Source organism: Cervus elaphus, chromosome 23 (assembly GCF_910594005.1).
Source record: "Cervus elaphus chromosome 23, mCerEla1.1, whole genome shotgun sequence".
NCBI lineage: Eukaryota > Metazoa > Chordata > Mammalia > Artiodactyla > Cervidae > Cervus > Cervus elaphus.
In genome coordinates this window covers 51,273,448-51,286,049 of record NC_057837.1, presented here as the reverse complement: position 1 = coordinate 51,286,049, position 12,602 = coordinate 51,273,448, and the positions used below count along the sequence as shown (strand labels likewise).

The 12,602-nt window shown below is 54.2% G+C and overlaps 1 protein-coding gene across 4 annotated transcripts; it reads left to right on the top strand.

The window, feature by feature from the left end:
- Nucleotides 1-1,096: 1,096 nt before the first annotated feature.
- Nucleotides 1,097-11,338, top strand: CDC25B (cell division cycle 25B). Of its 4 annotated transcripts, XM_043884147.1 has the most exons (16): nucleotides 1,504-2,186; nucleotides 2,984-3,090; nucleotides 3,713-3,764; nucleotides 5,519-5,560; nucleotides 5,715-5,751; nucleotides 5,978-6,100; nucleotides 6,206-6,328; nucleotides 6,520-6,654; nucleotides 7,107-7,187; nucleotides 7,306-7,485; nucleotides 7,654-7,749; nucleotides 8,463-8,525; nucleotides 8,668-8,766; nucleotides 8,956-9,089; nucleotides 9,793-9,904; nucleotides 10,059-11,338. In XM_043884147.1, exons 1-16 carry the CDS (start codon nucleotides 1,987-1,989, stop codon nucleotides 10,197-10,199), a joined length of 1,725 nt encoding a protein of 574 aa, XP_043740082.1. In that variant the 5' UTR covers nucleotides 1,504-1,986; the 3' UTR covers nucleotides 10,200-11,338. The 4 variants fall into 4 exon arrangements, with proteins under 4 accessions (XP_043740085.1, XP_043740082.1, XP_043740083.1 ...); XM_043884150.1 differs by lacking the exons at nucleotides 1,504-2,186; nucleotides 2,984-3,090 and adding an exon at nucleotides 1,097-1,413; XM_043884149.1 differs by lacking the exon at nucleotides 2,984-3,090 and having other exon boundaries at nucleotides 1,509-2,186.
- Nucleotides 11,339-12,602: the final 1,264 nt, after the last annotated feature.

Below are 12,602 nucleotides of genomic sequence, written 5' to 3'. Positions count from 1 at the left end.
GAGATGGTTGGAAGGCATCACTGACTCAATGGACATGAGTTTGAGCAAGATCTGGGAGATGGTGATGGACAGGGAAGCTTGGCGTGCTGCAGTCCATGGGGTCACAAAGAGTTGGACATGGCTGAGCGACTGAACTGACTGACTGGTGGTCCCTGTGGCTGGGACTCCACACTCCCAATGTGTAGGGGTGATAGTATTGGTCCCTGGTTGGGGACCTGGATCCTACATGCCATGGCTGAAGATCCTGCATGCCACAGCAAAGATCCAAGATCCCAAGTGCGCCAATTGAGAGCTTGCATAACCAAATAAATAACTAAAAATATTAAAAAGTTCTCAAGCTGAAATTAAAAACAATATATTAGGCTAAATAAAATATTAAAGTTTCATCTGTTTCTTGTTACTTTTTTAAATGTGCCTACTAGAAAATTTTAAATTACCTATGTGTCTCCCATATTGTTTCTATTGGTTAGGACTGTTTAGACTAAACTCGGGAAGAATATGCAACACATTCACTATAGTAACTGGGGAAGAGTCCTGAAGATTTGTCTGGGGTTCATGATCTATTTTTGTCACATTCCCACCCTCCTCATCCCTCTCAGATGGGACTAGGGTCTTCTCATTCCCTCTTCCATGTTTCTCCTAGCCTGCCCCAGTCCCCAATGCCAGGCCCTCCTTTCTGCCACCCCCTCCCACCCCCTGCTACTGTGCCAGCATTCTTGAGCTGTGACCTGATAAGCTGGAGGCCACCTCTTCCCTGGGAAGATGGGGTGCAAAAACAGCTTACTCCCCACTAGCTTTTGAGTGCAGCCTTCCCACCACAGTCAAGGACAGCAAGCTCACTGGCAGGTGATCAGATAATTAGAAGATGCTCAGTTAAAACTAGTGACAAATTCAGCCTCCCTGATCAAAGAAACACCAATTAAACATTGGCACCAAGTTAGCCAAATCATCAATAGGCATTCCATAACTGGGTTCTGAGACTGCTGACACCCTCCTTTGTCCTCACTGCCAAAACTCACGACTAGACCAATCAGAGCCTCCTCTGGAGCTGCCGGAAGAAACTGGGCGGCTTGGGATCACATCTAACCGGGGACCCCCGGAAACACTGTCTAGTTATGTGTCGGCCCCCACCGCGGGTCCACCTCCAGCACTGGGGGCTCCCCGTGGGAATTACTCTGGGGGCCGCCCCAGGAGCTGCCAGTCGCGGGGTCAGGGAAGCTGGGAGAGTAGATGTACCTAGGGTGAATCTCCACTCCACCATCTGCACAATCATGTGACCTTGAACGAGTTAATGAACTTCTCTACGCCTCATCGTCTCTGTCGGTAAAGTGGAACGGCGAACACAGACCGCATTGCACAACTGTATTCCGCAGATTCTTGGAATGGAGGCTCTCATGATGCCAGCCGGTACTTGTAAGTGATGTTAAAGGGCGGGGTCCCTCTGAGGCTACTCTAAGAAGTTCTTGTATCTCCTGAGGCCTTATTCGCTAGGGGTGGGGGGTTGGTAGCTCCAAACCACATACTGAGAATCGGAATTTGAGAAGCCCGGCTCCTTAAACCTTGGCTGGGAAGGAGTGCGAGGGTTAATTCCTCGATTTCTCCACCCGACCCTAAGCCTGGAACTGGGATAGGCCGGGGTGGTCCAGCCTCCGCGCCTTCCACCACACTGGCCCCGCCCTCTGTCCCGCCTCTCTTCTTTACTGCGCCCCCATTGGCGGCGTCCGGCGGCGCGGCCGCTGTTATTTTTCGAATATATAAGGAGGTGGAGGTGGCAGCCTCTGCTAGAGGCTTCCTGGGCTGGTGGCCTGTCCCCGTATCCCTCCTCCCTTCCCCACCCTCCCCACTTCCCTCTCCTCTCTCGCTCCTGCCCCGTTGCTCTTCCTCCCTCCCTTCCCCTCCACCCCGGGCCGGCTCCCTACCTCGTCCAGGCCAGCTGTGCCCGGCGTCTGTTGGTCGCCCTACGCCAGGCCCGCCCGCCCCACCTCGATGGAGCTGCCCCAGCCGGAGCTCGTGGCAGGCTCGGCTCTCAGTCCGGCCGGCATGCGCGGTGGCGCCCAGCGTCCTGGCCACCTCCCGGGCCTCCGGCTGGGGGCTCATGGCCTCCTGGGGTCTCCGGAGCGCGCGGCCGCTTCCTCGCCGGTCACCACCCTCACCCAGACTATGCACCACCTCGCTGGGCTCGGCAGGTAGGGGGCCCCAGGGATGCTCGGAGTGGGGTGGGAGGCCCGCACTAGGGTTTGGTCCCAGGCCTGTCGGGAACCCGGCATGGGTGCCGAACGGAGAGGCATCCCAGACACAGCCTGCTTCAGGGCTCAGGACCAAGCTGTGCTGCTCACACCCTCCAAGTGACTTGTTCTTGGCTGCCACAAGCCTCTGGAGACCCTCTTCCCCACCTCCACCATGCTGCCTCCCTAATCTTGGCTCAAATCTCCACCATTTTGCCCCAGGCAGGGGATCCTGAGCGTGGAGGGGGAATTTGAGGGTGGTCCTGTTCCCTCCATCCTCAGTTCTTTCCTGGGGTAAAGGGGTTAAACACTGGTCCTGTTCCCTGAGCAAGTCTGCAGCTCCAGGCTGGGTTGTCCTTGAAGCAATAAAGACCAAAGGCTTGGCCATTCCTCCAGAAAGGCTTGTGGGTGGGCAGGGACCTGAAGAATTTAGGGGATGGCCCTCTAGGGCTGTCTGCTGCCCCACCATTCCCCAGGATGGTCCAACCCACCTCCTTGCTCTTGCCCTGGGTTCACATTCCCTGCACCCAGGAGAACCTTTAATCAATCAACAAAGAGAAGACACTTAGGGCCTCTGTAGAAGGCCTGAGAAGAGAGGGTAGATCCTTGATGCCATTACCTCCCTGGGACAGTGCAGTGACTGGCAGGGCCCTTCAGAGGTTGGGGGGGGCTGGCGGTGTTGGTGGGAACATGGGCCAGCCAGCCCTTGAGCCCCACATTTACCTTTCTCCTTCCCTGGGTCCCTGCTCCCTTCCCAGCGAGACCCCAAAGAGTCAGGTAGGCAACCTGCTCACATGCCTATCCCTGTCCCGTCGGGCGTCTGAATCCTCCCTGTCGTCTGAGTCCTCTGAATCTTCTGATGCAGGTGAGGCCCAGGGGTGCCAGGGGAGTTTGGGGGGCTGCCTGAGCCTCCCCACTTCCCTCCTGATCAGACTAACATCCTCACCACAACCTGATGGGACCCCAGCAGCCTCCCCCTGCTCACTTCTGGTGGGGCATACCACACCCAGCATAGACTGGCTGAGCAAGGCGGGTGCTGGGTGGGGTCTTCCCAGGGAGGTGAGATCTTACTATTTAAAACTAGGTGCAGAAGTCCTAAACCACAGCCCAACCTGGGAGGCAATTAGGCTGAAAGTCTGTCATTTTATAACATTCACTTGCCTTCAGCTTTAACTTTCATTAAAAGCTGTAATCTCTTCTAGAACAAATTATTTTAAATCAGTTCAAGAAAAATGCTTAGCCAAATTTTGGTTTAAAGCCTAAACTTTAGGCTTTATAGTTTCCATAGTAATAGGTGATTCCATAGTAAATAGGGGATAGAGCCCTGTGTAACTTGGCAATGTGTCAGCCCTTGGGGTCTATGGACCTGTATCAAGACCTAAGATAAAAACAGGTTTTTCCCCCTTCTCTGAATAGGGTTGGGACATGGTAGGGAAAAGTGTGCAGGAAATGCCACCACTTTCAAACCAAGGCACTCTGTCTCTCAGGTCTGTGCATGGACTCTCCCAGCCCTATGGACCCCAACATGGCAGAGCAGACGTGAGTAGAGAAGAGGGACCACATGGTCAAGGAGGGGAACCTGCCCTTAAAAATCTTAGTTCCACCCTAAACTCACTAGGGGAGCTTGGAGAGCAGACAGACCTCTTTGAACCCTCATATAGGGGCATTAATTGACCTTCCCATGTACTGGATTTCTGCTTGTCTCAGGGAAGGGTCTACTATCATGGGAGCAGCTTAGAATGGGTTCAGGACCAGGGTGGAAGGAACAGTAGCCACAGGGAGCCTCTTGCGGGAATACAGGACTGTATGTGCCCTTTCTGCCTATACACATTTTTTTTTTTCCTGTGAATTATCACAATTTTAAAATATGGTCCAACTAATTCAAAGGTTTTAATTTACTCTAGGCCAAACAAAACAGTTCCTGCAAGCTGGTTTGGCTCTTGGCCCTCCTATCACTAACCACTGGTTTCAGTGACATTTCACCCGCTGGCCAACCCTTGGACCAGGCCCTTTGTGAAGGAGAGTGGAGAAGTTGGGGGGCTCTGCTCAACACAGTTCTCTGCTTCTTGGTTGTGGGGCATGAGTAGTACCTTCCAGAGCACAGCTGTTCCATCCAGCTGTTCAGGCCCCAGCAGGGAGAGCAGCTGTCAGGCCTTCCTGGGAACAGCAGGCATCCCCAGCCTGGGCTGAGGGACTGTGGATTTGGGTTTAGGGCGGTGGCTCTCTTTCCTCCCATTGCCTTTGATCAGACTGGGCTGGGCTGCAGGTTTGTTCATAAACAGGAAATGGGGAGAGCATTGGGTGGTGGTGTGGGGACCGCAGGTTGGGTTTTGATGATAACACAGAGCTGTCCCTGCTTTACCCCTAGGGCCCAGGTGCAGACTGAAAACCAAGCCAATTAAATTGGTCATCCTGGTGCCAGGTTGGCTGCATACAGCCACCCTGCCCCACCTGGATGGGGCAGGGAGGGTGCCCATCCTCTTGACACTTTAGCCCTCAGTTTCCCACCACCAACACTGCACCTGCCTTAACGGTTACACAGAAAGAAGTGTGTGTGTGTGTGTGTACACATAGACACACAAAAGCCCTGCCTGGCAGGTGGTCCCTAGTAACATAGCTAGGCTCAGAAAGAACATCTGTTGGAATTCTTTGCCTGCTGGCCTCTTCTAAGGCAGGAGGGGGGAGGGGTGTGGGACAGAGGCTGGGTCCTAAAATTCCACAGGAGGGAGGAGAGGTTATGACCTTGAACATTTGTCACTAGGGGGTCTGACATGGCAGACCAGGGCTGATCCAGGGGCACACTGAACCAGGCCCCTGTCCTGGAGGAGCCAGGACTATCCCACACAAGGGGAGGGAAGCCCTGCCTTGCTGGTATCCAGGCCCTGGAGACACCCCCATTTTCAGGACAAGGCCTGTCATGGGATGGATGAATGCCTTTCCTGGCAGCCATATGGCCCTGCTGAGGTGATTTGCATACAGGTGGAAGGCCTGTGGGCAGGCTGGTGAGACCGTTGCCTTGGTAACTCCTCAGCTACCCAGAGACCTACCCCAGCTGTCTCTGTCACTGCCATTCTTCGGGCCTCTTCCATTTAGGGCAGCTTTTAAAATCCCAGGCTGCCTCTTATCTCCCTCTTCCCCTATACCTGGGCCCTGATGGGTGCTGCATTCTTCCTACCTCCTCTTTCCCCTGGCCACAAGGCTCCCCTGGGCCTTGTGGACTGAGGACCAAAGGCTGGGGATAGGCAATGGGCTGTGAGGAGACCTAGGTTGAATGGGACCCTTCTCTGTCCTAGGTTTGAACAGGCCATCCAGGCAGCCAGCCGAGTTATTCGAAAGTAAGTGCTTTGGCCTTCACTGCACAGGCTCCCCTGCCCCGTGTGGGTGGTAGAGGCCCCAGGATGTACGGGGCTCTGTGGTGGAGGGCACCCTGCATATTCTCCATCACAGCCTGACTCTCCAGCCCTGAGGTGTCCTTGTTTCCTTCTGCAGTGAGCAGTTTGCCATCCGACGTTTCCAGTCCTTGCCGGTGAGTGTCCTCTGAGGCCCACTGGGAGACTTGGGCCTGCTGGCCAGGATTGTAGGGGGCAGGAGGGACCTGGATTGGTTCTCAGAGGGTGGACTTGAAGCAGTTGGGGGTCCCTTGTCTGGCTATGGGAGCTGGGGGAGTTGGAGCTGGGATGGGAGGAGGTAGGGCCTGGGCTGGCACTTGAGGAATGCAGCCTTCTGTACCTACTGCCCTCCTGGCTCTCTAGGGGAGGCTTCTGGGCCACAGTCCTGTGCTACGGAACATCACCAACTCCCAAGCGTCTGGCACCTGGAGGAAGAGTGAGGCGTGTGACCAAGCTGCCCACGGCTCTGGGGAGGACAAAGAGAATGTGCGTTTCCAGAAGGCCAGAGTCGAAGCACTTCAGGGAGAGAGGGGGGCTCACTGGAGTGTTTTTTGGCATTTGATCATGCACCCCCCTCCGTATTGCCCACAGGATGGATTTGTCTTCAAGATGCCGGGGAAACCCACACATCCCAGCCACTCCCGTGCTCTTGGGGAGTGGGCCAGCCGCAGAGAAGCCTTTGCCCAGAGGCCAAGCTCGGCTCCCGACCTGATGGTATACCAGGAGAGCTGACCCATGCAGGGCAGGCATGCACGCAGGGCAGGTGCCTGTGAAGGCAGCCTGGGGAACTTGGGGGTGATCCTGAGCCCTGAGGCAGTGGGAATCTTATTTCTCAGAAGGTTAGGGTGGAGACTTGTCTCAGGGCCCCATGTTGAGTCTCCTCTGTCTGTTCGTCACCCATGCAGTGTCTCACCCCTGAGCGGAAGATGGAAGTAGAGGAGCTGATCCCCCTGGCCCGATGCCACTTTTCTCTGACCCCCTCCACAGGGGCTGTTGAGGAAGACGATGGATTCGTGGATATCCTGGAGACTGACTTAAAGGTAAACAGCCTTGCCTTGTCAGGGCCCCTGCCTCTCCCCTCCTGAGATCTCCTGAAAGAGGTAAGCTCTGAGCTCCTACAGTAAGACTATGACCTCATTTCAATGTCAGAAGAAGAACTGGAGGTAACTGAGTCACAGCCTGACCTCTGGCCAATCAGAGAAGAGGAAGTGGCTGGTGCTGCAGTGGAGGGTGGATGGGCAGGGCAAAGGGAAGACTGGTCTTCCTGCATCGCCATGCTTCTCATATCTACGCAAGTCCCTCCGGCGAGTGGGGCCCTGCAGTTTCCTGGTCCTGGGGGCTGCCCTGTGTGGAGGTGTGAGCAGGGTCACCAAGGGCGGTTGGCCTGGAGTTTTGCTGGGAGAACTGGGAAAACTGCCCTGGAGGACTCGGGGCCTTAGGGGTTGGACCTGTGCCTGCGAGTGTGACCATACCCTTGCTGATCTGGCCTCAGGAGAATGATGTAGTTCCCCCAGGCATGGAGAGCCTCATTAGCGCCCCACTGGTCAAGACCTCAGAAAAGGAGGAGGAACAGGTGAGCCCCTGGAGAGGCCCCTCAAAACTTGGGAGTGGTGGGGCCCTACCCTCTGAGTGAGACTGGGATGGAAAGCAGGGGCTAGGAACGCTGACCCCGGACCTACTGCCTCTGCCAGGACCTCATCATGTACAGCAAGTGCCAGCGGCTCTTCCGCTCTCCGTCCATGCCCTGCGGTGTGATCCGGCCCATCCTCAAGAGGCTGGAGCGCCCGCAGGACCGGGATCTGCCTGTACAGAACAAGCGGAGAAGGAGCGTGACCCCTCCAGAGGAGGAGCTGCGGGAGGCTGAGGAACCTGTGAGTACCCTCCCCCCGGGCTGGGCTGCCACCCTCCAAGTCCACCCTGTAAGCCCTTCTCAGCTGGATTTGTAGAGGGGGGCAGGGTGCAAGGAAGGGAGATATTAACCAGATGGGGCACTGAGGGGACAGCCTCACCCCTGACCCTGGCTGCCACTTGCCTCACAGAAAGCCCGCATTCTCCGCTCAAAGTCTCTGTGTCATGACGAGATTGAGAATATCCTGGACAGTGACCACCGAGAACTGATCGGGGATTACTCCAAGGTACCAGCAGTGGGATCCTCAGGAGGCTTGGTCCCTTACCATGTGGCCCCTGAATGCAGCAACTACTTCAGTGACTCCCACTCTCCCAGAAGCCCCTCATTTTGTCCTTTGCATCTTATCCTGTATTCTCACCCAGACTCCTCTCTCTGGCTCTCTTTGATCTCCTCTCAAACCTGTCCAGGGCATCAATGGTATCTCCACCTTGGAGAAGATTTCCATCTTGTTTGGAGCCTCCTGGGGCCTGTTTGGCAAAGCATGGGGGCAGGAGGCATGAAGGGTTCATATCCTCTGCTCCCCACCTTCATTTCCCCTTGGAAGGTTGTTTTCTGGGGATCAGACCCCAGAGGCACTTCTTGGTTGCTCTGGGAACCAGAGCTTAATTTGAAAATCAAAGCAGATACTTCCCTGGTGGTTCAGTGGCTAAGACTCCACACTGCCAATGCAGGGGACCCAGGTTGGATCCCTGGTCAGGAAACTAGATCCCACATGGTGCAACTAAGAGTTCACGTGCTGCAAAAAATCCCACATGCAGCAGTGAAGATCAAAGATTCCATGCAACTAAGACCAGATGCAGCCAAATAAAACAAATAAATAAATATTTTTTTAAAAAAAGGGAAAGTCAAGCAAGTTTGGCTTTCAGACTTGAGGAAAAATTCATTTTTCTCAGGTTCCTGCTCTTGCCAATGTCACTGTCTCTCTCCCCCTCCCTTCAGGCCTTCCTCCTACAGACTGTGGATGGAAAACACCAAGACCTCAAATACATCTCACCAGAAATGGTATGCAGGGATGAGCTATTTTTCGGTGCCTTTGGGACTTCTGTTTGCTTGTTAACCTCCCCTGGAGTCAGGCTACGAGCGCTGGGTCAGCCCCTGCCTGCCAGCCTGAACCGCTGGGACCCACCTCCGCGGCCTCCTGCAGGTGGTGGCTCTGCTGACAGGCAAGTTCAGCCACATCGTGGAGAAGTTTGTGATTGTCGACTGCAGATACCCCTATGAGTATGAAGGCGGGCACATCAAGGTGAGTCAGGGTGACGGGAGAGGCCCTGAAGACTCATCCAGTTCTGTCCTTCCTCTGCCCAGAGGAGGCGCCCTCTCCTGGGGTAGGATCTGCCCTTCAAGAGGTGGAGTCACTCATCTGAAAGATGGGGACCGCACAGGGCAGGGTCCGCCGCGCACACCTGCGGCCTGACCTCTGCTTCTCTGGCAGACGGCTGTGAACCTGCCGCTGGAACGGGATGCCGAGACCTTCCTGCTGCAGAGCCCCATCACACCCTGCAACCTGGATAAGAGAGTCATCCTCATTTTCCACTGTGAATTTTCATCTGAGCGGGGCCCCCGCATGTGAGTCCCGGCTCCGCCCAGCCAGCGAGTGCTGCTCCTCACCTTCCCTGTTTCGGCTTTCGGGTGCTGGAACCATCCAGTGGCCAAGAGGCACGAGCCCAGCCCTGGTCCCTCCTTGACCTGGGCCTCTTATCTCACCTTGGAGCTTGGAGCAGACCTTATCCCTGCTTCCCCGTGCATGGCACCGTCCTCCTGTCTCCTCTCATCCTTTCCATCAGGCCTCCCATCTTCCCTCTGTCCATTGCTGCCATCCCCACAAAACCTAATTCTACCTCTCCAATGGTGTCCTTAAAATCCAAAGGCCCTGTCCCAGTCCTCAGTGATGCTGACCCTTCCAGGGTTCGATTGTTCTTTCCTCTCTCCATCTCCTCACCAAGCCTTGTCCAGACCTTCTGACTCTTACCTCTTGAACTTGGTTCACTTGTCTCCCTTCTGCCTCCACTTTCCTGGCCCAGAAGAAATGTCTCGGACAGAGATTGTGTAACTGTCTTCAAAGGACACAGAGCCCCTTTGATTTGCTTTTTTCTGTTTCCCCAACCTCTTGTGGACCCAGTTAGCCGGACTGAACTAAAAGTGTTCTTGTGGCTGACATTCCTGCACTCAAGCCTTCTGTGGTTCCCAGAGGAGTGGGTGCAGGGAGCAGGTCCCCTGATACATCCCACTGCACACCCTGCTCTCACCCCCGAATCCCTACTGGTCCCAGGTGCCGTTTCATCAGGGAACGAGACAGAGCCTCCAATGACTACCCCAGCCTCTACTATCCTGAGATGTATATCCTCAAAGGCGGCTACAAGGACTTCTTCCCACAGCACCCGGTACCACGGATGGGGGTGGCCATAGCCTCCCTGGGAGGGTTGGGCTACAGGGAAAAGGGTTGACCAGGCAGTAGCCCTCGGATAAGGGAGGACGGGGTCCTCCCTGAAGTTGCCCAGTACCCCATGTTGATTGCCCCATCCCATCCTGCCCTAGACCTTCTGTGAGCCTCAAGACTACCGGCCCATGAACCATGAGGACTTCAAGGATGAACTGAAGACCTTCCGCCTCAAGACACGCAGCTGGGCTGGCGAGCGGAGCCGGCGAGAGCTCTGCAGCCGCCTGCAGGACCAGTGAAGGGCCAGCAACTGTCCCACCCGCCTTCCTTGCTTTGTGCGGCCTGGCCATCAGCCGCCCTGTGGTCTCCGGGGCTGAGGGTCTGCTGTCCAGGGAAAAGACAGTGAGGGCGTCCTGTCTGTCTGCACCAGCCCTGATCCTCTGTCTCACTCCAGTCATGTTCCAAATCCTAGTGACACCCCCACCCTCACCCCGGGAGAGCCCAGCCTGCTGACTAAGTGAAATTGGATTAAGTCTAGCTCAAAGGAAGTATTTGTGTCTAACAGGAGCCTTTTTGGTGTTTTTTTCTTCCTTGTTTAGGTTAACCCTTTGTCTTCCTGTATTCGGAAAAGCCTCTTTTTTTCTAAGAGCTTTGTTTATATGTATGTGGCTGAGAGAAAGCTCCAGCCTCCTAGGAGGAGCCACTGCTACCCTCGGAATTAGCACTGTGTCCCAGGTGCTAACACACTCCTAAGTATGTGTGCTACACTCCCCTTTCTCCTTCCCGTCTCTCCATGTGAACATCTCTAGCACAGGCATGAGCTCTTCCTCCTTCCTGTTTCAGTGTTAGTTGTATGTTTGATCTCTCTTTTTTTCCATCTCAGGATAGTTACAGGCTAAGGTTTAGGTTTTCCCTGTCCAGTTGTTAAAGATACAAACATTCATAACCCACTTGGGCCTGGCTTCTGTGGCTCGGAAAGGGATGTTATTATCCATGGAGGCCCCTGGGTGAGGGTTAAGGCCTGCATCCTGAGCCCACTGGAAACCTAGCCCTCACTGCTGTGAACCCTGGGGCCTGAACCCATGTCAGAACTTGCTACTGTCTCGTCACGGACGGACAGTTGGACGAATGGACGTGTGGATGGATGGTGGATGCATGGATGGCCATAGACCCACAATGCCTTGTCCACAAACCACTGAACTGAAAGCATTTCAGTGAGCGTGACTGCCTGCAGCAGGAGTATACATGTGCCTGTCTGTGTGGACAATATCTTTACACTTTAAGATTTGGAGATATTCAAAAGGAAATGTCATGGAAGCAGCTAAACTAAGGCCAGCCACCTCTGGATTCTGAATCTTGGGAAATGGGCAGGGCTTCTTGAAGGCTCTGCTGAGTCATCTGGAAGGGTCTTGGTTCAATAAAGCACTGAGCAAGTTGAGTAAGTAGCATTGTATCCTGTTGAGCCCTTAATAAGACTATGGCAGACCCTAATGGTGGAATACAGCAGAGGCAAGTCACCGGATTGGGGCTGGAAGACTCCTGGGGAGGTGGCCTCATACCCTCTTCCCAAGTCTTGCCAAGATTTTGGATTCAGCCTCCCTGTTTCCCTCATCTGGCTTCTTAAGCACTTCTGGGGTCTACCTTCCTAAACTAGCCCTCCGTTCCTAAATTCTGCACCAAGAAGGCAAGAATGATGTCATCAAGTCTGTTCCCTACAACTGTCAGTGGCTCACCATTGTCTTCAGAATCTTAAAAGTCTCATAGCCCTTTAGGACCTAGACCCTCTCCTGCCTCATTCCTCACCTCTTGCTGAATTAAATCCCCCATAGTTGCTGTTCACATTTCCTTGTCCTTGCATCTGCAATATTACGCTCAGGAATGCTCTCCCCAATCTGTTATTTCTCAATTTCAAATTCAATTTCAAATATTAATGCTTCCCAGAAGCCTCCCTGCTCTATTAGGGAAATGACTTTCATTATCCCCAGCACTCAGCAAAGGTTCCACCACTTAGGAAGTGCCAAGGTCAAGGTAAAAGAGTGGGAAAGGGCCGATCTGGGAGAACCAGAAACCTGGATGTGTCAGGAAATCCCCTTGGAATACCACAGCAAACTACTCTCCCCCACACCAACCCAAATATGAGCTATGATGGTAGGGGCTCCTTTGCAAATGTACAACTAAGACACTTATAAGACACACAGTGCTCACACAACATGTCAAGTGTCATTCCCACTTTTTGTTAAAGTTCTACCTTGCCATGATTATTTACTCCATTCTGCAGATGGGAAAACAGGCTGTTTCTTGCCAGAGCAGGAAGAAGGGACTTGAGAGTCCTAGGCTGAGTCTAAAGGACACTTACCCTGTCTCTAACTTGTCCCCCCCCCGACCCTAAGTTTCTTAAGCTCCTTTGTCTTCAATCTTGGTCTTGAGCCTGCTGCAAGGGCACAATAGGTGGGAGGGATGATATTGGGGGATGCTGGGCTTCTACTCAGGAAGTGTAGCCCAGAAGGCCCCTCCACTGAGCAGGCAGCTGGCACCAAGCCAGCCTTCTCTGGGCGAGGGGATTTGTCCCAGAAAAGGGGAACTACTTGTGCAGACCCCTGAGAAAGAGGAAGTAGAGGGAGAGGAGAGAGAGTGAGCCCTGGGCACAGTTCTACTGAGATTTGCCTGCCCCACCCTGAGTGCTCAAGTGACCTGGTTTTATG

Bases quoted from the DNA above. Each gene is read 5' to 3' on its own strand.
- CDC25B (XM_043884147.1), top strand. From the start codon at position 1,987: ATGGAGCTGCCCCAGCCGGAGCTCGTGGCAGGCTCGGCTCTCAGTCCG. The intron at 2,187-2,983 runs GTAGGGGGCCCC...CTCCCTTCCCAG, and splicing joins CACCTCGCTGGGCTCGGCAG to CGAGACCCCAAAGAGTCAGG. The intron at 3,091-3,712 runs GTGAGGCCCAGG...TCTGTCTCTCAG, and splicing joins CTCTGAATCTTCTGATGCAG to GTCTGTGCATGGACTCTCCC.